General features: G+C 48.1%; 1 protein-coding gene across 2 annotated transcripts in view; it reads right to left on the reverse strand.

The window, feature by feature from the left end:
* Positions 1-715: 715 nt before the first annotated feature.
* Positions 716-26,809, reverse strand: part of UBE2D1 (ubiquitin conjugating enzyme E2 D1) — a 370,982-nt gene continuing 344,888 nt past the window's right edge. For both annotated transcript variants that reach the window (XM_069611235.1, XM_069611234.1), the window contains exon 7: positions 716-1,613. In XM_069611235.1, the coding sequence (XP_069467336.1) occupies positions 1,568-1,613 (46 nt within the window). In that variant the 3' untranslated portion in view covers positions 716-1,567. The remainder of the gene's footprint in view (positions 1,614-26,809) is intronic.

Consider the following 26,809-nt stretch of genomic DNA (forward strand, 5'->3'; position numbering starts at 1 on the left):
CGCTTCACCCTACCATCAAGCCCTCCATGAACTTCTAAGAAACAGTTTTCCCCTACTACTATAAAATTTGGATCAATATCACCCCCAAGTTTCAATGACTTGGGATGTGAAGGGTAAGCATTCTTGTTTTGCATCTCCCAAGACCTCCTGTAATTCAGCTTTCATAGTCTGATGCTTTTTGAGATCAGTCCATTGTACCCACTTGGTTCGTTAGCAAGCCTCCTGTGCAGTTTTGAAGGTGCTGCAATCGTTCACTTTGGAACTACTCTTTGCTTTAATTCCAGTGTCCTGCTTGTTTAAGGATTTTGTGGATGCTTTACCTCTGGAGGACAAGAGGGAGGCACTGTTGCTGCTAAATGTCTGAGTGCCCTATTCTCGGTTGCCTCGATGTAGGTAGGTTGAATGTACTTGGACAAACGTATGCGTCTTGTCCTTCAGACAAGCGTAAAAAAAGGAGGCACTTCCACATAATGAACAAAGGACTGCCTAGGTTGGGTCCTACCAGGATTTAAAAACAGTGGTGCACACTAAAAACACGAATATTCTGCAGGCACATCAATCCAGCGAGCTATGCAATGGGTAGACAAATTTGCATGCAGAAAACCAACTTCACACTAGAACTGTTGGGGGGGGGGGGGGACGTAAAATGAAATTCAATGGCTCCAGGCTTTATGCAAGTGAGAAAGTAAATAAAGCTTAAATAAAGCTCAGAACAAATAGTACAAAATGCATTTTATTTTATGGAAAAGCTACAGTAAGATTTGTAAAAGGTCTGAGAATATTATATTGCCCATATGAAAAGAAAAACTGGAAACATCAAGTGCGAGGAAGAACAAAATCCAAGTTAAATACATACTCAGCAGTGCAATTAGTTCACATTGCGATAAACTTGAGTCAAGTATGCTACAGAATCAAACAAGTGTTTGCCATAATTAGTATACTGAAAACATCTGTGCAAAGGTCATTTGTTTATTTTAAGAAATCTGTAATAAGTCTCTGGAATACTCAACAATAAGATGTGGGTTTGGAAAAGATCATTTACTTTCTTTTATGAGCAGTTTGCCACCACACAAGAAAAATGTCTAAAATTAGTTTACTTACAAGGTAAATATATGTAGTCTATACAGTAAAAAAATACAAATTAAATAGTGAACTAACAGAATGAAATCTGAACACAGATTTACAAAAACTGACACTTTCAAATTAGGATTGTACAAACATACTTGTATTTCCCATGTAAAAAAAATCTTAAAGAAAAAAGTTACAATTTGGTAGCTTTCATCACCGCACTGCATTATTGAACGTGTAGGCTAAGGAGGCAGAAATCCAAGAATCTTAAAAACCACACAATGTCTTTTGCAAAGCCAGACAAAACAATTTATAGCACTCCCGTCTTGAGGTTTTTTGGGAAGTTTGTTTTCTTTTGCTCCAGAAACATTTAAATACCTAAAAACCAAAGGGACCTCATAGTATATAGACAGTAATCTGTGCTCATTTCACTCCTAATTTTGAAAAACCTAGAATTTACAGTACTCTGGTTTATATGAAATATTTTGCATTCGCTAATTTACATAGCATATTTTTGAGTCCATTCTCTTGCTAATCTGTTGTATCTGTAAATGGAAAGAAAAGAGATCAAGTTAAGGTGCAATTTCAGAAAACAGTCTACTTTACTTGAAGTTTGTTGCATTGGATCAAAGACTAAATCTTACATCCAAAAAGACCAATTACATTTGAGGAATGTCAGACACCTTCCCAAAAAGCCCTATAATCCCCTCACCACACTTCAACCAACCACCACTAGTGTTCCACAAAGATTAACAAGTTACTTACCAACTGTTAACTTTTAACTTTCTTTCGACTGGATGTTCCGCCAACGTATTCCACATCGTGGACATTACATGTCTAAGATGTGGAATATGATGGACACAATCCATTCGAAAATCATTTTTAGGTCACTACTTGAAATGAGTTTCTTTTGTGCATGGAAAGATCAATAGGTATGCCAGTGCCCCAAAGCTGTAGAAAGGGGCAGGAGATGGTGAGGGAGGACAGCAGATAGCCCATGGTTAAAGCCTAGCCGATCAAGTAGCCAGATCTGGCAAAAGAACCACCATTTACAGCTAGAAATGGCTCAGTCTCCAAACTGGCTTGTCTACCGCTAGTGTAAAAGTGTGGAGCCCAGGGTCAGTGCTAGGACTTGCAAAGTCAGGTGTAACAAAATATGTGCATGTACAATTTGCATATTCATCATACATTTAAGCAGTGATTTCAGAAGGAGCAACAGTGATACTCCGACCATCATGGTGCATGGCAAGATACCATGAGGAAAAGTTACTTGTCCTAGTTTTAAGTCCAACTAAGGGCTTCATAAAAGCATACATCTGAGGCAGTACATATATCCACTTCGTATTAAGGCTGTACCAAGGTAGCATGGACTGAGCATCCAGGCTCATCTTAAGATGGAAAGAGGGCTGTAGCTTGGTACAAAGAAATTGTAGCATACATGTGTTATTTAAGAATTGGTTCAGTCCAGCTGGTGAGGACTACACAAGACTCATCTGTTCAGTATTGGGTAACCCACCTTTAAATATAGGGCTGTACTACACAAGTTGGCAGTGTGACTGAGCAGCCGGATTTACCTTAAGGAGCTGTAGAGCTGTACAATTGAAATCAATAAGTACAAGTAGCCAAGCAACACTTGCACACAGATTATATATATGATGCATTACTCACCGTAATCGTATTTCTGATGCTTGTATCTGCTTAGATTCACATGCTGTGCATAGCCCGACATCTAGTGGAAGCTGTGGAGTATTACAGTTGTTTTCGAAACTCGAAAAGGGACGGTGACAGGGCGTGCCAGTAATACTATCCCTAGTGTGACATCCACTGTAGCCATGATCCTCACGCGTCGAGGTCCCTCAGATTATTATATTTCCTGGCATGCGGTGTAGCGCGAGTACAGTTATATCCAAGCAGATACCTAACAGACCAGCTCATAAGCACCCATGCGCCTTCTCTCCGAGGGGAGGAAGGGTGGGTCGCATGTGAACCTAAGCAGATACAAGCATCAGAAATACAATTACGGTGAGTAATGTATCCCTTCTGAGGCTTGTGGAATCTGCTTAGATCACATGCTGTGCATAGACTAGCGAGCAGTGGAAGGAGGAGGGAGACAAGAAGGTTCATGAGCTAATAAGGGTCTTAGAACTGCTTGTCCCACTTGTGTATCTGTCTTGGAATGGCGGTCAATGCAGTAGTGCTGAGTGAAAGTATGTATAGAGCTCCATGTAGCTGCTTTGCAAATACTGTCTAAACGAACATTTGCAATGAAAGCCAGCGTGGCTCCAGTACCTCTTGTGGAGTGGGCCCTGGGTGTAAAAGGCATTGTCTCATTTGAAAGGGAATCGCAGTTGGATACATCCGACTATCCACCTTCAGATGGCGTTCTTAGAGACGCGATCTCCCTCTCTGCCTGGCGCTATGGAGACAAACAGTTGATCTGTTTTTCTTAGCGGTCTGGTCTACGTAATAGATAACCGCCCTCCTCACATCTAGTGTGTGAAGTTTTACCTCAGCTGAGCTTTTGGGTTCTTGGAAGAAAGCCGATAGCTCAATAGACTGGTTAACATGGAATTTTGAAATCAACTTTGGTTTTACAAACTCACCCTAGGTTCTTGCCCGTTTGTCCTTATGTATAGTAAAGAAAGGATCCTGCACTGACAGAGCTTGGATTTCACTGACCCTTCTTATGGAAGTGATGGCTACTAAGAAGGCAGTTTTATAAGTTAAATGTTTGAGACTAGATTTGTGCATGGGCTCAAGGGGGGGTGGGGGGGGAGTGCATGACATTAGCAAGTACCACATTAAGGTCCCAGCCTGGTGGTGGGTTAGAAATTGGAGGGTAGAGTCTCTTTACCCCTTCCATAAATGCTTTGACAACTGGCACTTTCCATCAGGACACTTTGTTATGGGAAGTGGTGTAGGCTGATAATGCTGCCAGGTGCACTTTTAAGTGGTTCCATGTAATAATGTCACCACAAAAATCTTGTCATGCAAAAATATCGCCGAAAAATGGCAGTGTTTTGTGGCGACATTATTGCATGGAACATGTGGGGGGCACCCCCAAACTTTTTTTTTGCCCCTGTCCCCATATATATGGGGACCCATATAATATCGCCGCAACCTTTTCCCGGCGATATTTACGGGGACCATATATATGGGGCTAATATTACCTGATACCTTTTAAGTGAGGTAAACACTAACCCTGCATCCAATACGGGGAGCATATAGGGGACGTTATTAGAAAGAGTACAATCAGCTGGGTTGATTTGCCTATTCTGGCACCAAATAACGAATAGTTTCCATTTGTCATAGTAACAGTGTCTTGTGTTCGTTTTCTTGACCCTTTCAAGCTATCCATACGTCTCTGGGGTAAATTGAGATGTCCAAACTGACTTCAGGAGCCATGCTGCTAAATTCATTGAGTTGGGCTGAGGATACACAGTTAGTCCCTCGTGCTGGGAGAGCAGGTTGTACCGGCACGGGAGTTTGATGGGGGGGGGTCGCACACCGCCAGTTTGCGTAGGTGTGGATACCATGGTTGTGTCGCCCACATAGGAGCAACTAGGATGAGCGTCATCAGTTCCCTGTAGATCTTGTAAACCACCTTCCTCAGAGGGGTTGGTGGAACGGTGTAGGCAAACATCCCTGACCAATTCATCTATAGGGCGTTCCCCTTGGAGCCTGGCTGGGGGAACCTGGACACCAAGTCTGGGCATTGACGATTTTTACTTGTGGCGAATAGGTCTATAGTTGGAAAACCCCACAGGGAAAAGGAGGTGCTCTACAACCTCTTTGTATAGACGTCACTCGTGTTCTTCTGGCAGGGGGTATCTGCTCAATGAGTCTGCTAGAGCGTGGAGTTCCCCTGGAACATGTTGAGATGCCAGGAACATCTTCCGTCTGAGTGCCCATCTCCAGATTTTCTGTGGAAGTCTGGATAGATTTGGAGAATGTGCCGCCACCCCCCCTTGTTTGTTGATATAAAACATTGCAGTGGTGCCGTCTGTTAGGATCTGCACCGACAGACTTGTTAAATGGGGTTTGAATGCTTGGAGGGCTTTGAACACTGCTAGAAGTTCCAGCACTTTGATGTGGTTCTGAGCCGTAGAGTGAGACCACAGACCGAGTTGTGTGGTGAAGGTAGTGCGCCCCCCACCCTGCTAGTGAGGCATCTGTTGTGACCACTGCTTGTATCTGTGGATCGTAGAAGGGTTTCCCCTTGGTCAGATTCTCTCTCCACAAGCGAAGGTTTTGTACTAGTGTTGGCGAACCGACCACTAAATCGTCCCACTGACCGCTTGCCTGAAACCATTATTTCGCCAACCACTCCTGTATGGGATGCAGGCGCGCGTGGGGAACCGGGTAAATGCAAGATGCCATCATGCATATTAAACGCATTGCTTTGCGTACCCTAATCTGGCGGCCGGCCTGATAGTGTATTTGCAGTAACAAGTTCTTTACTCTCTCCTCTGAGGGAAAGATTAACCCTTCCTCTGTGTTTAGAATAGCTCCCAAGAACTGTTTGGAGGTGCTTGGCACCAGGCTTGACTTTCTCGTTGATTGAGCAGCCCAATTGGGAGGAGGTCGATTGTTCTTTGGATGTTTAGTCTGCAAATTAGGGGGGATTCCCGTTATGAGCCAGTCGTCCAAGGGTACACTGGGATTGCCTCCCTGCGCAGGTGCGCTACCACCACCGCCAGTACCTTGGTGAAAACCCTTGGAGCCGAGGCTATTCCGAAGGGCAACACCTTGAATTGGTAGTGCTGGTTGTGTATCTTGAAATGCAAGAATCTTCTGTGCGCTGGGAACATTGAAATATGAAAATGGGCATCTTTCCCATCCAATGTTGCCATGTAATCCCTTTTTAGTAGAAGGATTACCTCTTCTAGTGTAGTCATGCAGAATTTTTGTGGCTTGACATACTTGTTTGCAGGTCACAAATCTAATACTGGGTGCATTGTCAGATCTTTTTTGGCACAAGGAAGTAGGTTGAATAAATACACCCCCCCCCGTTTACGTGGTTGACCAGGACAACTTCTATGGCGTCCTTTGCTAACAAAACGGCGATCTCCTTAAAAGATCTTTGTCGCGGAGGAGGGTCATGGGGCGCCCTAGCAACTCTATGCAGTATCCTCCGGACACTGTGGGCAGCACCCATCTGTCTGAAGTGATCCCCTCCCATGCGTGGGTGAAGGTGGAAATACACCCCCCCTAGTGGGGGATGCATGGGAGGGGACCCGAAGTGGAACGTCACTGCTTGTTGGGTGGCGTACCACCTCTGGCGGGGCTGCCTCTACCCAGAGTGCGACCCCTATGCTGCCCTCTGGGGGTAAGCCCTGTGAGGATTGTTGTTACCCAAAGAAGTTCCCCGATTTTGGTAATTGAAACCCCTTTGGGAATTTTGGCCCCAAAAGCAGCAAAAATTGTTGTTACCCCCTCTGTCCAGAGGGTTTGTTGGTGAGTTGGCCAAGAGATTTCAGGGTCTCATACTTTTAAGGCTTCCTCAACTGGCTTGCCGAATAGTACATTCGGCTCCACAGGCATATCCATTAGGGTTGTCTGGGTTTCAGGTTTGAAACCCCGACTGTCTAAGCCAAGCGGGACGCTTAATAACAGTGACCTCAGTGATTAACCTCCCAGCATTATCCGCTGCATCAAAGTTAGTTTTTAACACCCAGCCTGAAAGATCTGCCTTCTGCTGCCACCCGAGCCAACTGGCTCTTTAAAGGGGTCAGGTGTGGAGGAAACCGAAGCGGACACTACCCCCCCCCCCACTGATGGCAATTGTAGCTTGCCAAAAGGGTGGCACTGTTGCCAATTCTTGCCCGATAGGCCGCAGTGGAGGAGACTTTCCTTCCCAGCCCATATAGACGTTGGCTCTCCTTATCAGGAGGTGCTTCCGAGGAAGCAAGCGGGGTGCCTGCCCTTTACCTGGTGGTTGTTACAATCAGGTAATCCGGTTTTAATTGACCCCTAATGTACAGGGGATCGGAGGGTGCGGCACGGAACAATTTCTCGACCTGCAGATTAACCGCTCGCGTGAGATTTGAGGTTTGCAGCGAGGGATCAATTCTGCGCTGGATGAATTTTAGCAATGGGATACCCTGAGTAATGGCTGTTTTATCCCCTAGGATTTCTTCAGCGAAATCCCCGTCTTCCTGAACACCCTGTGTGTCAATACTAAAGTGGGCAGCGGCCTTAGCCAGTACCTCATTGAGGGGTTGTCTACAGGCTTGTCATGCATCGGGGGGGGGGGGGGTTGGGGTCTTTAGCAACCGGGGATTCAATGTTGTAAGCTTCATCCTCCTCCTGGTCATCATCCCCATAATAATGATCACCCGCCTGGTCAGCATATTGAGGCTCTTTTTCGTCGCAATATGAATCAGGGTGGTAAGGCTCCACCACGAAGGGGTCTGTGACCAAGCCCTGGAAAGGAGAGGGGGGGGGGGGGGGGAGGGGGTGGGAGACAACAAGCATGGTCTTTTAGTAGGGGGTTGAGAGGACCCAGGTGTTACCTTGGACCCAGAAGGGGCAGCGGTAGGAGGGGTGCTAGAGTAACTACTAAAGTATAGTTAGTGTCTTTTTCATAAAAGTTAGCCATGAATGTTAACCTTTTCATGACCCCATCAATGTCTGCTGAGCTCCACTCTTTAGAGCTAGGAATAATAACTGGTTCTGGTTCCTCATCAGTACCCATATCCTCAGCAGTGAGAGTTTTGTTTTTGGGGGTAGGTTCTGAAACTTTGGACTTCCCCGTTACCTTTGGGGCCTTATGCTTCTCCCTATCAACATGGGGACCTGAAGATGTCGGTTTATCACCTCCCCCATGGCTAGGGGAGCGTTTCCCAGAGTTTTTAGGGGCCTCCGAAGGGTCCGACATGTCGAATTTCGGGGGTGGGATTCGAAGGATGGCGAATCTCGGGTGTGCGGTCAGACGCACCGCGTCTATCCTCTTGAGGGTGGTGGGCAGTATCGTCATCCGACGATCGTGCCTCGGAAACTGTTGATCGGGCGACACCTTTCTCATCTGAAGACGGGTGGGCCTGGTCATGAGGCAAACGGGAACGCACAGAGGACAAAGATTTGTTGGACCGCTCTTGTGGTGTCATTCGGTGCCGATCGCTCGACACGTGTCGAGTCACAGCCGCGGCAGATGTGCTTCGTGGTGGGAGAGTGTGTAGCGCTCTTGCCGCCGGGTGTTGTCCCCACAACATGGCCGCCGGCCAGTCCTTCCGGGTCGGGGGCCTGCGCACGGGTGTCCGAAGTCACCCCCTTGCCCTAGTCATCCGATTCGGCAGCATTGCTGCCATCGCTGAATGTCCCTTCCACGTCCATGGCCTCTAGCTGCCTGGCGTAGTGGGCCCAGCACTTAGTTGAGCAGTCCTTAAGGGTCTTCGGCTTGAAGAGCTTGCAAGCTCGACAGGTAGACTCAGGGTGGTCTTGTGGGAGAGACACAGGTTGCACGTAAGGTGCTTGTCCACCCAGGGAAAATTCCTATTACATTTAGGGCAGAACTTGAATGGAGTACTCTCCATATGGTACAATATGGCAGCGGGTCGAATATGTATATGAAAAAGGGGTAATAGAGGACCTATGATCACCCCCCACAGTCTACTGTATAGGGCTGAGGCCTTCCAAGGCCCAGAGTCCATTGTGGCAGTCCTCGACGGTTGATTTCTCCGATCTTCACTGGCGTCAGTTTCGGCATAGGAGGTGGGTGGGAGGGAGAGAATATTAACAGCACCATCTGAAATGTCGCCAGGCCTAGTATAATAGTCGCTTGTTTTGTTCCTCCCCTACCTTTCTGCATCCCTCCCCCTCACCTTTTGTCAGGCCTAGTACGGTAGTCACCTGTGTTTCCATTTCCTTCCCACTCCACCCCTCCCCTGGCCTCCTTTCCTTATCTAGGTCTTAGCTCTTGCACCATCTGAAATGTTGTCAGGCCGAGTACGATAGTTAATTTCACATCCTTACTGTTCATGGCTTGTAAGAATGTCATTGTATTTTCCTGGTTCCCTCCCTTGCCTTTAAGCGCTTTGAAACACATTGTGTATAGGGGCTATACAAATAAACTATCATATCATAGTACAAAACGGCTTAGCGCTTGAAGGAACTCCGCAACCGACTAGTATGGCAGAAAAACAATCTGCGGGTCCTACATGTGTGAGGGATAATGGGTACAGGGGACGTCACACTAGGAATAGTATTACTGGCACGCCCTATTCTACGTCCCTTTTCAAGTTTCGAAAAACAAACTAATACTCTGCAGCTTCCACTAGATGTTGGCCTATGCACAGCATGGGATCTAAGCAGATTTCACAAAAATATATATTTATGCGTAAAAGCATTTCGGATGGTTTTATCTGCTTAGATTCACATGCTGTGCATAGTCCGACGTCCATTGGTCACTGCAGAGTATTGCATCTTGTTTTTCGAAAGTTGAAAAGGGGACGTCGACAAGGGGACATAGGCGTGTCTGTAATACTATCCCTATAGTGACATGTAGTGTACCCAAAATCCCTCACGCATCGAGGTCCTTTCGTTTGTATTTTTTCAGCCAGGAGGGAGCCTTATCACTACGTGAGTGAGTACAGAAAAGAGAAAGTAATAAGACGTCCATGTTCCTTCCATCCGAGTGGGGGGAGGAAGGGTGGGCGCATGTGAATCTAAGCAGATACAACCATCAGAAATGCTTTTACGGTAAGTAATGCATGTCTTCTGATGTTTGCTAATCTGCTTAGAATCACATGCTGTGCATAGACTAGTGAGCAGTACCCAGAGCTGGAGGTGGGTTGTGAGAAGGAACAGTAGAGAAAAGAGGTCTTAGTACTACTTGTCCCGCCTGGGAATCGGATCTAGAATGGGCATCTAGACAATAGTGTTTTGTAAAGGTGTGTACAGAACTCCAGGTTGCCACCTTGCAAATGGACTCAAGGGGAACATTTGCAATGAACGCTATGGATGCCGCAGTGCCTCGAGTAGAATGTGCTCTCGGCTTGAATGGCAGTTCTCTTTTAGCAAGAGTGTAACAGAGTGAGGCATTGGCCAATCCATCTAGATATAGTGGATTTGGAAACTGCATCTCCTCTTCCTGCCGCCACCGGGAAAAAGAACTGATAAGTCTTTCTCAGTGGTCTAGTTCTTTCCATATAAAACATTACCGCTCTGCGCACATCAAGTGTGTGCAGGCTTTTTTCTCCCAAGTTTGATTGGTTTTGAAAGAACATTGGTAGTTCTATAGACTGGTTGACATGGAATTTTGAACTGACCTTCGGTGCAAACCTAGGGTTTGTGCGTAGAACCACCTTATCTTTGTAACGGTTACAAAGGGATCTAGTATAGAGAGCGCTTGTAGTTCGTTCACTCACTCTCCTAATGAAGGTGATAGCTATCAAGAAAGCAGTTTTAAGAGTGAGATTCTTAAAGGTTGCTTTATGCAAGGGTTCGAAGGGGGAGCCCATTAGCCTGGTTAGTACAACATTCAGGTCCCATTCGGGAGCTGGGTTAGATATAGGAGGGTGAATTCTTTTCACTCCCTCCATGAAGGCTTTAATAACCAACTTTCCATCATGACACCTTATGTTGAGACGTAGTGTATGCGGAGAGTGCAGCTAGGTGAACTTTAATAGAATTAAAGACTAATCCTGAGTCCAACAAGTGAGTCAGGTAAAGAACAATGTGTGGGAGAGCAGTCAACGGGGTTGATGCTCCGACCTACACCAGATGACGAACCGTTTCCACTTGCTAGAGTAGCAGTAATGAGTGTTCGGTTTCCTTGCCTCTGAGAATGTCCATGCATCTCTGTGGGAGCTGCAAATGTCCAAATTCTATGACCTCAGGAGCCAGGCTGCCAAGTTCAGGGTCTGTGGGCATGGGTGCAGCGTTCGGCCCCTGTCCTTGTACGGGCAGGGTAGTTTCACCGGAGGAGACAGGGACATCTCCATCAGGTGAGCGAACCAGGGTTCCCGGGCCCACATGGGGGCCACCAGTATCATGGTAATTGGTTCCTGGTGCATCTTGTGCACTATCTTGTTGGGAAGGGGAGTTGGGGGATGAGGAGGGGGCATATAAGCGTAGACAAATTTCCCTGACCATGTTATCCAGAGACTGTTCCCCTTGGAGCGGTTCTGGGGGTACCTGGAGGTGTAATCTTGGCATTGGGTGTTCTCCAGAGTTGCAAACAGGTTTATATCTGGGAAGCCCCATTCTGCGAAAAAGTTGGAGACAATGTCTTCTTGTAATCGCCATTTGTGCGGGCAGAGGAAAGTCTCTGCTGAGTTTATCTGCCAGAAGATTGAGTTCCCCTGGTACATGCTGAGATAACAGGAACAGGTTGTGTTTGAGAGCCCACTTCCAGATGTTCTGGGACAGCTTGGACAGTGAGTTCCCCTCGCTTGTTCAGGTAGTACATGGCTGTGGTGCTGTCTGAAGACCAGCACTGTTTTGCCTTGTAGGTGTGCCTGGAAAGCCTTCAGTGCTTTGAAGACCGCCAGCAGTTCCAGCAAGTTTGTGTTTGGACGCCACACTCTGAGTCCAAACTCCATGTGAAGTCTGATGGGATAGGTGGGGGCACCCCACATCCTGTGAGGGATGAGTCTGTGGTTAGAGTGGCTTCCACTGTGGGGGTGGCGAATGGTTTTCCCAACACGAGGTTTTCCTTCGACCACCATCGCAGCAAGAGAACCAAGGCCTGCGAGACCACCCCCACTAGACCGTCCCATTGTCCGTTGGCCTGACACCACTGGCTGTTGAGCCACTCTTGCATTGGATGCAGGTGTGCGTGAGGTACCAAATACATGACGCCATCATTCCTAGCAATCGCATGGCTTTGCGTACTGTCACCTCTCGACCGGCTACATATTGAAGGATCTGAAACAGCATATTTTGGACCCTCTCGTTGGAGGGGAAGACGAAGCCGTCCTTTGTTCGAATTGGAGCCCGTAGGAATTGCTCGACTTGGCTGGGGTCTAGACTGGACTTCTCGTTGGAGAATCCCAGGCGAAACAAAAGGTCTACAGTCTGTGTAATTGAGAAGCATGTTTTGTAAGAATCCCCTGTTATGAGCCAGTCATAGAGGTAAGGGTAGACCGTAATGGACAACCGGTGCCGGTGAGCCACTGCCACTACCTTCATGAATACCCTTGGCGCTGAAGCTATGCCGAAGGGTAGCACTTTGAACTGATAGGGTTTGCCTTCTATCATCAACCTGAGGTATTTTCTGTGCGCTGGCAACATTGAAATATGAAAGTATGCATCTTTCATGTCCAGTGTTGCCATGTAATCCCCCTGTGTGAGCAGGGGAATTACCTCCTGCAAAGTCACCATACAAAATTTGAGGTTTTACGAATTTGTTTGCTGGGCGCATATCTAGTACAGGGCGCATGGTTAAATCCTTTTTGGGGTACAAGGAAGTACATGAATAAATACCCTCCTTTACCTGTGATAGAGGCACGACCTCTACTGCTCCTTTTTCGAGTAGCAGTTAGACTTCCTGAAGAAGGATGGAGAGGTGTTCTGGTGATAGGCTTCTTCCCCTTGGGGGTCTGAATGTAGGGGACCGACTGAATTCGATGCAGTAACCGTGGGCTATTATTCACCAGTAGCCAGCAGTCTGGTAATTCCACCCCATGCTTGTAGGAATGTTAACCGGCCCCGACCGGAGATGCATTGGAGGGGACCCGAACTTTTGGGTCATTTGGTGTTGGCAGCCGGGGAGCCTCTGGGAGTGGGGCCCCAACCTCTTCCCTTGCCACGATGTTGTCCTCGGATCATATTGTCCACTGGTTCCCTGAGTGGAGGACCAGTTGCCTGCTGAGGAGTATTGTTAGTTTGGTCATTGGACAAAAAAAGCGCCTGTTGCCGTAACCTTGCTTATTAGGAGGTCTTGAGATTTGGTCCAGAGTCTTTAGAGTTTCAAATTCCTTCTTAGCTGTCTCCAGTGCGTCGTCAACCGGCTTACCAAACAATTTTGAGTCTTCAAGTGGTTTGTTGATGAGGGATGCCTGGGTTTCTGGCTTGAAACCTGAGTTCCTGAGCCAAACATGACGCTTAAGAAGTACCGCCTGGACTAGTGACCGGCCAGCCGTCTTCGCAGCATCTAGCGTGTTCTTAATGATGCTTTGGTTTACCCAAGTACCTTCTGTCACAATGGCTAACAAACGGTTTTGTAAGGGCTCAGGGGCTTCTTGTAGGCCTTTGTGCAACATTCCCCATTGGGCATCAGTGTAGCTTGCCAACAAAGTATTGTTGTTGGCATTCCGCGTGGAGAAAGCTGCCGAGGATGTAATCCATCCCCCCTCAAGGCATAAAGCTTCTAAAGCTTCTTCCCATCCTTGTCTGGGGGTGCTTCGCTAGTAGATAGCAGAACCCCCGCCCTTTTCCTCGTGGTGGTTACTACCAGGGAATCAGGTATGGAGTGACCCCTAATATATAAGGGATCCGACGGTGAGGGGCTAAAAAGTTTCTCTATTCTTGGTTTGACACCTCACCAAGGCAGGTGTGGATAAAGATGGAACGAGGCCTCTCTTGACTGAGGCAAGAAGAGGTATGGCCTGGCTAGTAGGTGGTTTTTCCTTAATTATTTTCTCCACAAAGTCTACTTCTGGAGTAATTTCCCCTGTGTCAATTTCAAAATGTGCTGCGCCTTGTGTAGCAATGCATTGAAAGTGGGTTGGCCATCCACAGGTGACAGGTTTCTGAGCGGTGTGGTCTGAGGATAGGACAGATCTAAAATGTCAGGGTCTGTTGACGCCCATGGAGACTGCAAGGGCTGTGGTCCACATATGTCTGGGGCTTTTTCAAAGTCCCCAACAGAGTCTTGTAGATCCTCAGTATTTAGAAACTCTTCATCTTCATGAAAATGTGGATCCTCTTCAGTGAGGTCATACGTATCAATTTCCTCTTCAAGTGGGTCAAAGAGTCTTGGATATTTGGCCCTGGGGTCTTCATGGAGTATATCTCTTGGCCTTTTGGGTGTAACGTGTTCAGGGGTGGACATAAACCCATCTAGTTTGTCTATACACAATTGAAATCTTTCCATAGTCCACTGGGATAACCCTGAACGGTCTAGTGGCAGAAAGGTGTGCTCCTCCGCCTCTAGGCTTCGAGATCTCCCATAGCGTGGAGGATATACCCCCGTTGCCCTCTGAGAAACCCTTGTGGGCCCGACACTGGGGATGCATTTTTAGGTCCTCCCTTCAATGTTGGGGGGGAGGGGGGAGAGGTCAGAGTCACTTCCGGCATACCTTCCGTAGGTTTCGGCATCTCTGGCCTTATGAGCAGGTGTCGGCGACTTTCGCCATCCGCCTGAGCATTTGTGGAGACTATTCTAGCCAAGCTTTCGACAACTATTTTGTCTGTCGAGGGCTGGTCGTGAACGGTTTTCAGCAGTGCCGGAACCTTACTAGGCATTTCGTCTCACGTTTTGGTGGTAGCGCCCTTAATTGCAGATGGCCCAGTCACTAGTGGCGCATGCGGCTGCGAGGGGTGACTGGTGAGCCTTACGGTCGGCGGAGGCTGCCGGTAGATTCGGCGTCTCCATTGGTACTGGGGCTTTCTACGACTTAGTTGAGGAAGGGCCATGGGTTGTGTGTTTAGTTTTCACTTTTTCATGTGCGTCGGTGTTGCCAGGGTGTACATCCCCATAAATAGGGCGTGAGCCAAACATTTCGGGGACAGACGTGGAGGAGCGGGAGCGAACCTTAGAGAGGTCGACAACCTCCGATACAGAGGTAGCGTTATCACTATCCCCCTCGTCACATTCAGCGGCGGATGAGGGATCGGCCTTCGACATACCGTAGGCTGCCCACCTTTTGACCCTGCGGTCCTTCAAAGTTTTTGGACGAAGGAGTTTACAGGCCGCACAGCCAGCTTCGTTGTGGTCGAGGGGTAAGCAACAGTTACACCGCTTATGCTTATCCTTCCACGTGAATTTGCCATTACGAGGGTAAAATCTAAAAGGAGTCCTCTCAATAGCTGAGGATGTAATAAGTGATAACGACCTAGTAGGAAGTGGCGGTGGGCGGGGAAGAGAAAGGCATTCTCGAAGAAAATAGAAATGTCTACTACAAACCCCCACTCTCCCTACTGTGTAGGCCGGGGAGGCCGGGCCACATGTTAATCAGCGCCGATAGGATCACCTCTGTCGCAACCCCCATTGAAAATCTTGACTCGGTGGGGAAGTTGCTTAGCCGTCGAAAGAGGGCTGGAGGCGTTTGGATTAACGATAACTTGACAAAAACGACCAAGGGTCGAATAAATGGTAATGGCAATGTCCTACGAGCTCCGCATAAGGCGACCAGTAATCCAGAGTGGCCCCAATGCCTCTAGTAGAGTGGGCTCTTGGCGTGAAAGGCAGAGTTCTTTCAGAGTGTGAGTAACACAGCTGGATACAGTTAATAATCCACTTCGAGATGGCACCTTTAGAGACGCGATCCCCCTCTCTGCCTGTAGCTACGGAGACAAACAGTTGATCTGTTTTTCTTAGCGGTCTGGTTTTATTTACATAGTAGAGCACCGCCCTACGCACATCTAGGGTGTGTAGTTTCACCTCAGCCGAGCTTTGTGGGTCCTGGAAGAAAGCCGGAAGCTCGATGGACTGGTTTACATGCAATTTTGATATAAAATTAGGTGAGAACCTAGGGTGTGTGTGTGTAAAACCAGTTTGTCTTTATGGACAGTAAAGAAGGGATCCTGCACTGACGGAGCCTGAATTTCACTGACCCTTTTTATAGAAGTAATAGCTACTAAGAAGGCTGTTTTATAAGTCAGGTGTTTGAGACTGCTTTTATGCATGGGTTCGAAAGGGGGGGGGCCCCCATGAGCTTGGCTAGCACTACATTAAGGTCCCACCCTGGTGGTTGGTTTGAAATAGGAGGGTGAAGTCCCTGTACTTTTCACCACGAAACCTTGCTATGGGAAGGGGTGTAAACCGACAGGGCTGCCAGGTGTACTTTCAGGGAGTTAAAAACCAATCCTGCATCTAGCAGGTGGAGCATGTTTGTAACAATAGTGGAAGGAGTGCAATCAACCGGGTTGATTTGTCTACTCTGGCACCAGATAACGAACCTCTTCCACTTGTCAAAGTAACAGTGCCTTGTGTTTGGTTTCCTAGATTCCTTTAGGATGTCCATACACCTCTGTGGCAAATTGAGATGTCCAAACTATGACCTCAGGAGCCATGCTGCCAGGTTCATTGAGTTGGGTTGCTGGTGCACTGTTTGACCTTGGTGCTGGGACAGTAGGTTGTACCAGGCTGGAAGTTTGATGGGCTTGCACACCGCCATCCTGCGTAGGTGTGGGAACCACGGTTGTCTTGCCCACATGGGAGCAACTAGGACGAGCGTCATCGACTCTCTGTTCATCTTGTTCACCACTTTCCTGGAGAGGAGTTGGTGGAAAAGCGTACGCAAACATCCCTGACCAGTTCATCCACAGGGCGTTCCCCTGCGAGTCTGGTTGGGGCAACCTGGATGCAAATCCTGGGCATGGTCTGTTTTCGCTTGTGGCGAATAAGTCTATAGTGGGGAAACCCCACTGAGAAAAGATATCTTCTACGACCTCTGTGTGTAGAACCCATTCGTGTTCCTCTGGGAGGGAGTCTCTGCTCAGAGCATCCGCTAGGGAATTGAGCTCCCCTGGAACATGTGATGACAGGAAGATGTTCCGTCTGAGTGCCCATATCCAGATTTTCTGGGCAAGCTTGGACAGATTTGGCGAGCGAGTCCCTCCTTGCTTGTTCAGGTAGAACATGGCTGTTGTGCTGTCCGTCCGGATTTGCACCGACAGGTTTAGTAGGTGGGGCTCGAACGCCTGAAGCGCTCTGAATACTGCCAGAAGCTCTAGCAGGTTGATGTGGTTCTTGGCCACTGAGTGAGACCAGAGACCCTGAGCTGTGTGGTGATGGTGAGCTCCCTACCCCGTCAGACATGCACCTGTAGTGACTACTGCCTGTACTTCGGGATCGTAAAAGGGTTTCCCCTGTGCGAGATTCTCTCTTGTCCACCAGTGAAGGCTTTGTACCAGTGTTGGCGAAACGACCACTAGATCGTCCCACTGACCACTTGCCTGAGACCACTGTTTCGCCAACCATTCCTGCATGGGACGCAGGCGCACGTGGGGGCCCAGGTAAATACATGACGCCATCATGCCCAGTAAACGCATTGCTTTGCGTACAGTTATTTGTTGACCGGACTGATGATGCGGAATTTGCAGTAGTATATTCCGAATTCTTTCTTCTGAAGGAAAGGTCAACCCCTCTTGAGTATCTAGGATTGCTCCTAGGAATTGTTTAGAGGTGCTTGGCACCAGGCTTGACTTTTTCTCGTTGATTGAGAAGCCTAACTCGTGGAGGAGGTCGATAGTCCTTTGAATGTTTGTCCTGCAAATTCCTGGGGTTTCCCCCAGTTATGAGCCAGTCGTCCAGATAAGGGTACACTGGGATTGCCTCCCTGCGTAGGTGTGCAGCCGCCACCGCCAGTACCTTGGTGAATACCCTTGGTGCCGAAGCTATCCCGAAGGGCAGTACCTTCAATTGGTAGTGTCGACTGTCCACCTTGAAGCGCAAATACTCTGTGCGCTGGGAACATGGAAATATGAAAATAAGCATCTTTCATATCCAAGGTTGCCATGTAATGCCCTTTTTTAGGAGGGGTATTACCTCTTGTAGCGTGGTCATACAAAACTTTTGGGGCTTGATATACTTGTTGGCAGGCCGTAAATTCAATACTGGGCGCATTGTCAAATCTTTCTTTGGCACAAGGAAGTAAGTTGAATAAGTACCCTTGTTTACCTGGTGTCCCGGGACGAGTTCTATCGCGTCCTTTTCTAGCAGAATGGCGATCTCCTCGAGGAGAATCTTCTGATGTTCTAAAGAGTGTACTCTTTGTCGTGGAGGATGGTTCCGGGACGCTGCAGTAGCTCTATACAATATCCTGTGGATACTGTTCACAGCACCCATCTGTCTGATGTGATCCCTTCCCAAGCCTGGGTGAAGTTGGAAAGGAGTCCCCCTACTGGGGTTGCGTGAGAAGGGACCCTGAACTAAGCGTCACTGCTTTGGTGGAGGCGTGCCGCCTCCCTTGCTGGGGCTGCCTCTGCCTTTACCACAACCTCTCCTATTACCCCTGCCGTAACCCTGGGTAGACTGTTGGTTGTTCCGCTGTGTACCCTGCCCCTGGGAATAGTTAGATCCTCTCTGGGAATTTTGGCCGCGTGGGCGACGAAAATTACTATTCCCCCTCTAGTTAGGGGGTTTATTGGTTAACTGGCCAAGGGACTTGAGTGTTTCGTATTCGTCCTTGGCATTCTTCAGTGAGTCTTCGACCGCCTTACCAAACAGATCGGTTTCCACCGGTTTGTCCAACAATGATGCCTGGGTTTCTGCCTTAAAACCAGACTGCCGTAATCACGCATGTCTTTTGATAACAGTGCCTTCTGCTATCAATCTGCCTGCGTTGTCCGCAGCGTCGAAGGTTGCTTTCAAAATGCAACCAGACACGGCTCTACCCTCTGCAGAAATCCGAGCTAACTGGCCCTTTAAAGGTTCAGGAGCAGAGGCTATGAGTGCCGCGACTTCTTCCCACTGATGGCAGTTATAGATGGCCAATAGGGTGGTGGAGTTTGAAATCCTTGCTTGATAGGCGGACATTGAGGCTACTTTCCTGCCGAAACCGTATAGTTTTTTTGCTCTCCTTGTCGGGAGGAGCTTCGGACGATGACAAGGGTGTTCCAGCCCTCTTACGAGTGTTGGTGACAACTAGGGAGTCTGGCTTCAGATGTCCTCTTATATAGAGAGGGTCAGACTGGGCCGCCCTGAAAAGTATTTCAACCCTGGGATTGACTGCTCTGGTGAGGTTCGGGTTCACCAGGGACGGGTCTATTCTTCGCTGAATGGACTTAAGGATAGGGATGGTCTGGGCAACAGGCCTCCTTTCTCCCACTAACTCTTCTGCGAAGTCCCTCTCCTCCTGGACACCGTGGGTGTCAATATGGAAATGTTCTGCTGCGCGTGCGAGAACCTAGTTTAGGAGGGGTTGTTATCGACCGGGGAGTCGGTAACCGGGGCTTCGTTCTCTACCGGGGAATCTACTCTGTATGTTTCAGGGTCCTCCTCTTCTTCTTCTTCTTCCTGGTCCTCATCATCCCCCATAGTAGCCCGTCCCGGTTTGCTCTTCTACCTAGCCAAATTCTTGGTCCTCACCAAAGGAAGCCTCTCCTTGATACAGTGAGTATGGTCTTGAGTATGGTTGTACCTCGAAGGGGTCTGACCTCATCGGTGTTTCAAACCGGGGCTTTTTACTCAGGGGAGGGGGTTGGGGGGGGAATAGGATCATTAGAGCCTGAGGGTGTCGCCCCTTGTGGATCATACGAGAGGAAATGTTCTGGATTTTTATCATAAAAATCAGCCAAAGACGACATCCTTGACATGACCCTATCTATGTCTTCACTTGACCATTTTCTGGAACTGGGAATGACTCTCTCAGCAAGTCTATGGGATTTATCTTGAGTAGATTTGCTGGTTTTAGACATATTGTCATGATCTCTGCTTCCAAAAGGTCAGGGTTTTCCCAACTCCCTTGGAAGCAGATCCATAACCCAGGTTCCGAGTGCCAACCAGTCCCAATTGGGACCTTTTGGACCCAGTCCTGGCGCCAGTGGCACCAGGCTCATAAATATGCCCAGTCCCAGCGCTGGAAGCGCCGGGCTCATAATGCTTGGGTGGACTTACCTGCAGCAGACCATGCTGCTTACTTGCCTGCCAGTTGAGCCTCTGATCCTCTTCTGTTTGGATTTACTTTTCCTGTTGGGTGGGGCAGGAGCCACTCCCTAGGTTCAGAACACTGGAACTCTTCTGGAAAGCAGGAACTCTTTTCTTACCTAGGCGTGGCTGTGGAAGGAGACACCTAAGCACTACAGGAGGCTATTTAAACCACACCCGATGGATGAATCTTGCTTTGCGTTATTCTGCATCCCCTGCAGCAGAACGCTCATCATGTCTTCTGCATCTGATCCTGGGCCTAAGGAAAAAGGCTTACCATCCTGAATCCAGTCTTCAGCAACACCTATAAAGACAAGAAAGAACAGGTTAGCATTACGGTCTTCAGTGACAGCTCTTCACTTACCTGGTCCATCGGCTGTCACCAACGCCTCGCGCTGCATTCCGACATCTGAAGGACAAAGGCTTACCTACTCTTCGTGCGCTCCGGAGGTCTTCACACTGCATTCCGGCATCTGAAAGACAAAAGCTTACCAACTCTTCGCACGCTCCGGAGGCCTTCGGCGCTGCATCCCGCATCTGAAAGACAAAACAAGGTGCGTTTAAAGACATTGGGGAACTTTAATACTCACGTGCCATTACCCCTTTCCACATCTAACCCAGTGGGTATTCCGGCACCCTGCAGCCGCTCCGAACTTATACCTGCAAAATAAAAAGACAGTTAGAGTGCATCGTGAAGCAGGCAACAAGCGCTTACTTACGTGCTTCCAGGCGCTTCTATTCATCACACGGGCTCCATCTTCAACTCACTTCAGCCCGTCATCCACCATCGCCGGAACCCTGCAAAACAGGAGACATCATTACTAAAGACTTTAAAGACATTAGAATTACTCGAAACTTACCGTTCGTGCAGTAAACGACGGACAGCAGTCCTCTGAAGTCAAGAGGCCTGCGCTACCTATCCAGTGAAGAAACTGGTTACAGCACCCTGCCCCGAGGCAGATGGAGAGCTCGGCATTCACTTACCTAAGACATCTTACTCTTCGAGTCAGGCTTACAGTGCACAGAGGTCCAGCCCAAAGAGCCAACCGGGTGCTACACATCACCTTTGAAGATACGGTAGTCGCCCAGTCAAGACCGGCGCCTCTGCGAGAATCCGGTGAGCGTTACACCTGCGCAGGCGACCAGGCACCTGCTCGGCCCCCTCGCGGTCCGCCGCCCGAGCTGTGGTCTCCAGGCATCTGTTCCGTCCGGGCTATGAGCGCCTTTGTAGGCGAGTTTTTGGCAAGGGGGAGGGAGGGTCCTTCTCCCAGTTCTGGCCGCGGCCTATAGTTGTCTGACCCAGCCTCGCCTCATGAGAACACCACGGCGTGCGGCAGGCAGGCACAGCCCCACACCGCACAAAGTCTGGTTGTGTGTTGGGAGGGGGGCCGGAGGCGGCACGGATGTGTTCCTCGCGCGGGCGACCAGATGTCTGTTCGGCCAGCCTGCTGCCTGAGCTGTGGCCTCTGGGGGTCCACTCTGGTCTGGGCGCCTCTGTAGCCGGGTTGTTGGCAGGAGGGGGTGTGGGGGGCCCTCTTGGTTCGGACTGTGGCTGCACGGTCCGGCTTCACTTTGAGAGGACACCGTGGGGGCAGGCGGACCTCTCTCGTTCTTTCGCCCGGGGTCAGGTTGTTGCCACACGTCCCGGTTCCCAGCGGGCCCGCGCGCTTCTCTCAGGCACGGGCGCAGGGGACCGCATTTGGGGGCTTCGGTCCACCGTTTCGGTTGCAACCTTCACAGGGCAGTAGAGCAGAGTCTGGCTGATGAGGATGACTTTCAGTCAGGGCTGTGTTATTCCGAATTGAAAGGATTAATGACGGGCCATGTGGGAGTTTACTAGGAAGCAGCCATCTTGGTTGGCCCTCTAGCGCCCTCTCTAAACCAGGGCAGATCTCACAATCCACTTCCTTGTGATCCGGGTGGAGAGAGGCACTGGGAGTGTTGGTCCTCCACAAACATCCCTCAATCCACAGCTTGAGCAGAGGACCTCACTCCCTTTCCTCCGACATGGCCCGGCGTAGGCCCGATGGCCCTCTGGAATCTGATTAACCTCTTGACAATTCTTGCCCTTGAGGGGCGCTGAAAGACGCCAACAACTAATCCATGTTTACTGGTAAAAGAAACAAAGAGCACACAGGCTCCATTTGCCAAAAAGAGTACTCCCAACACTTGAACGTGCAGTAAAAATCTGAAGATGCCTCCCAGAGGGAGAGGACAGTCATTGGCTGGGGCAGTATGACCCAGAGCTCAGTCATGGGTTTATAGGAGAAAGACAGTTTGTAAAAGAAAGTTTCACTTTCACACAGAGGATTCCCGGCCTGACAACGGGGAATATTCATGAGCAGCTGAATCCATGCCAGATCCCCTGCTGGAGAAGATTTGTTTTCTGTGTGATCAGCTAACCGTGCTTTTCTCCCATCATTAGCTAGTCATCCAGATATGGATACACTGGAATACATTGTGTAGGTGCACTGCCACCACCGCTAATAGCGCTTTGTGGATTCACAAAGGTGTGACGCGATCCCAAAGGGGAGCACTTTGAATTGATAACCCACTTTGAACCATCAGTATTTTTGTTGTGCAGGCAGCATTGAAATACAAATGTATCCATTTTTATATAGTGTTGCCATAAAGTCTCCTTTCTTGTGCAGTGAGATGACTTCATGTGTCATCATTCTGCATTTTACGTGCGTTTGCTGGCCTTGAGTCCAACACTGGACATTTTGTCTCACTTTGAAACAAGGAAGCACACAGAATACCCTAGTTTACTTTGGATAGTGGAAAGGTTTCTATGGCTCCTTTTATAACAGTATCTGTATTTCGTCTTTTAGAATCTGCAGCAATTCAAGTAGCGGGTGATTGCAGGGTTGTTCTTGAATCTATGCAAAACCCATGTTTTACCGCCGACAGCAACCACTGGTCTCTGGTGATTGGCTCCCAATTCATGGGTGAACTATATTTTGAGTCCCCTACTGGGGCGATATAGGAGGGGACCTGGAACAGGGAGTCACTGTTTTGCGCAAGCAGCCAAAACTCTTGAGGTTTGGCCTCTCCCTCTGCCCCGACCACTTTTAAAATGCCTTGGAAATGCCCTTTGGTGCAGGTTCCTCCCCATGGTATGGAATCAGAGGAGAAAGTGGTCTGTGCTGCAGCGCTAGAGTAGCTTTGGCAACAAAACCTGTACCAGCTTGATTGTGCTCCCTTTGCTGAAAAAGACAAATCAGATTTATTCAGTCCTACATGGCCCTTTTTTGCAGTTTGTAGGGCCTGACCAACTGGTTTGCCAAATAGACCCTCAGTTCGAGGCACACACGTCTTTAATAATGTACCCTCTGCAAGAATTCACTTAGCAGTATCTGCTGTGCCAAGGGGATTTAAGTACTGCATTATCAGGGTGTTTCCCTTCGGATACTATTTCAGACTTAGGGGCTCTCTGTCCTAGGGCAAATAGCTTTTTACTTTATCACAAGGGGTCTCAGATGTAGCTAATGTGGTACCTGCCCTTGTGTGTTGGGTTAAGTCAAGCAAATCTGGTTTTAAGTGACCCCCGATAGACGTTTTTTCCTACTTGTGGGTTAACCGATTTGGTGAATACTGGAGTTGACAATTAGTGGTCATTTTACAGACTCAAGCAATGGAATTGATTGGCTAAATTGAGGAACGAAATCCGTCTTCCTCAGATTCATGCATCAATTTTAAAATGGACCGCTTTCCTAAGCAGGTCATTATGCAGCAAGATTTCATCCATGGGAGAAGAGGAAATGGGGTCCTTGACATCTGGTGAGTGTTAGGGAGAGGTTTGTTTTGGTGACTGAGATCCAACAGTCATACTTTGGGCTGACCTGGTGATACTTGGTATTTAATGAGTTTGATTTCGACACTTGGTAAGTGTTTGCAATAGATCGTTTATTTTTAGTCATGTGTCTCATAATGGTTGTCACTTTTGTGACATGCATTTCAAATTGGTCATGACTTGCAAAGAATACCAAAACAATTGCTTAGGTTTCACTAGTGCCGACGTGTTTCAACCTTAAGGTTCTCAAGGCAAGTTTAAATGATGCGTGGTCCCGGTTGGTAGTGAAAGCAGTCAAGGGATCCATAGTACTGGATAGTACCTGTTCCCGGATGGGTAGAGTCTTGTCTGTGGTCCCGCGGTGATCTGCTATGTGAGGCGATGATGTTAGGGAGATGCATCAGTGTTCTGCTTAAACCCCTCTCCTAGTGAGACCCCCCCCCCCAGTACTTTTTGCTGGAATTCTGGACCTTTTTCTTGATTGCCTGATGGAGGGAAACCCTACAGTCCCTTGCCTCCTTGCACATATCTAGAGCCTCTTCCTAGTCTTGTTGCGCCTAGAAACAAGAGTATACAAGCTGGTTATAAAATTACTTATATCATGTCTGCTAGTTCCCTCCGCCACCTCCTCACCCCCCCCCTCCCCTATCTCATTGGTTATTCTGTTACCATTTTTGTCCTTCAGGCAAGAAATTACATAATTTTGCAGGTAATAATAGCACTATTTTGCCGAAGGCAATAAAGCCAGTTTTCCATGAGAAAGTGGCCCAATCAAGTCTAGTCATATGTACCTCCAGTATATTTATTGCCCTTAGGCTTGTCAATGTGTTTCTACTCTTATGGCCCTCATCCTGAGTCAAACCGGTTCCAAAACACTTCTGGGACTATTTGGCTTTCATATATGCTGCAGTTTCACTAATAGCTGCATTAAGAACAGATTAACCTGCGTCCCATATCGTGTGTTGGTCTAGACACTCCTGGTCATTCTCCATTTCTTATATGTATTCCAATTCCTAGATCTTGCAAAACAGTCATTTGGGTGCCAGGGTAGCCACCTAGCTGGTGGGGGAACCCCTAGTACTAGCTTAATTTGTAGGGTTATGATCTGAAAGGACCCTCGGGAATATCTCCATTCCAACTACTTTTGGAATTAAGGTATCCAATATCAATATCCTATCTAACCTTTGTGATTTTGATAATGGAATAGTCCCATAAATGTTCCAACGCATGAAAGTTTCTCTTGTCTTGGTTGGTGCAACGATTAGTCCATTGTGGGACTAAACACAGTTGAAGGCCCCCCCACCCCGGTGACCAATGAGTATTGCCCCCTCAGCAAACCCTACCAAGACACTGGAAAATTAATCTAGGCCTATGCATAGAAATTCATTGGGGCATAAATTGAAACTAAAGTCATTGTTTGGCCTCCCAATTTGCTTTTGATCAATACAAATGTGTCACGTAACATCACTAACGTGGAACAGGAATCCCTTCTGGATCAAAATGGTGACCCTCTTCCTTTTGGTACAACTGGTTGAAGGTAATTGCTCGAGTAAACCGCCTACTTCACTTTTAAAGAAGTGTTTCTTGTATGAAGACTATTGAGACTGTCAGTGAAGTTAACTGCTGGATATCTTCTGCTTAAAGGGAGCATTTAGTCCCTGTACATTGTGTGATAACAGGCCAGGAGCCATCATTTCCATGCCTACGTGGGTGTGCCCCTACCCGCCAGGTTATATCTTTATGCCAGATTGGTTTAGACCGACTTGTTGCCTAGCGGGTTGCAGTACACTTTTTTCGCCAAACCAAATCCAACACAACACACCCCAATTTCAATTCTACATTTGTGGGACCCATCTTCCTCAAGGGACCACTTACCAGGCGCCTTTCTTGGTAATAACCCTGTGAGCTGCCCAGTTTCCAGATTTGAACTCGAACCACCATATTTACTTGTTCCCTCCCTATCTTAACTACACAATAGTGCTGCTTTGCAATGCTTATTGATCCCAGATTGGAGTCATACCATAGTCTCAGCCTCTGCCCAGGATTAGAAAACCCTCAGCATTTGTCTCTGGTACAAGGCATTCTTCTTTGAGGATTCTCATGCATCCTCATGGTGGATTTCCATGGGAGCTGCAGGAAACTTAAGCTTGTGGGCAGCTCCTCCAGGCCTTCTATCAGTGTCTCAACTAGGTGACCACTTATTAGCTCAGCGGCACCCTCTTAAAATTGTCGATTCTGGTATTAAAAAACTATTTGCATGGAAATCCGCATCTAGATCGACCCTTGTGTTCTCTTAACCAGCTGGTAACCAGGTTTAATTTCAGTTTTTTATTCCAGGAGAGCGGAGAGAATCCTGGAATAAAGTAACATACTAGAATCTGAGGAACCATCTCTGGCTGCCAAGATCATCTTTTCCTTTTGGTGAAAAAAGTGGGCCCTCGTAAGGACATATGACAGATCTCTGCTGAAAAGTACGATAAACAGTGTCTGGTCCAGGACCAGCTCTTCTTGGTCTAGTGTCTGACGCAGGTAATGAAAGAGGCTATGGCTATATTAGACTAGATCTTGGTCTTTACAAATCTGACGCAGCACTCCCTGCACAGTTTCTAAATGAGCGATTCTCAAGGTCTTCCTCATCCCAATTCGCTCCAATTGCTTTTCCGGGGATCCTAGGATATTCTAATTATGCCTTTTTGTGTGCCTGCTCACATATTGAGTTCTCCATATAGTCTAGTCTCTTCTCCGCAGCCAGCATAGGACCATCAAAGTCAATCATTGATTTAGAAAGCCCCCCCAACTGTTAATCTCCTGTTCAAGGTCTGCAAGCAGGGAAGTATTTTGTTGATGGGGAATCTCTAATCTCAGCCTCCATGCTTAATCATTGGGATGGAGCCAAGAGTGTTTCAGGGAGCTCCTCACCAGCACTAGGCTCCTTGCAATGCATCTCACCAGGTCCACACGCCTCAAGCACTGCTGGTTGAACTGCCACCCAACGCCAGCATGTGGATATGCACAGCTCTCCACTTGGGACCAGAGGCCCAGAGAGGCCATTGCTTTATGTGGAAACGCAATGCCTCCAGGGATGTGCTAGTTAAAATCAATTGCATTGTTGTCAGCTTGCAAAGGGCCATCTTTGCTAGTGTTCCTTGGAGATCTTAAAGATATGATAACTGACTCACGTACTCTAAAAA

Source organism: Ambystoma mexicanum, chromosome 8, assembly GCF_040938575.1.
Source record: "Ambystoma mexicanum isolate Mex_15411 chromosome 8, UKY_AmexF1_1, whole genome shotgun sequence".
Lineage (NCBI taxonomy): Eukaryota > Metazoa > Chordata > Amphibia > Caudata > Ambystomatidae > Ambystoma > Ambystoma mexicanum.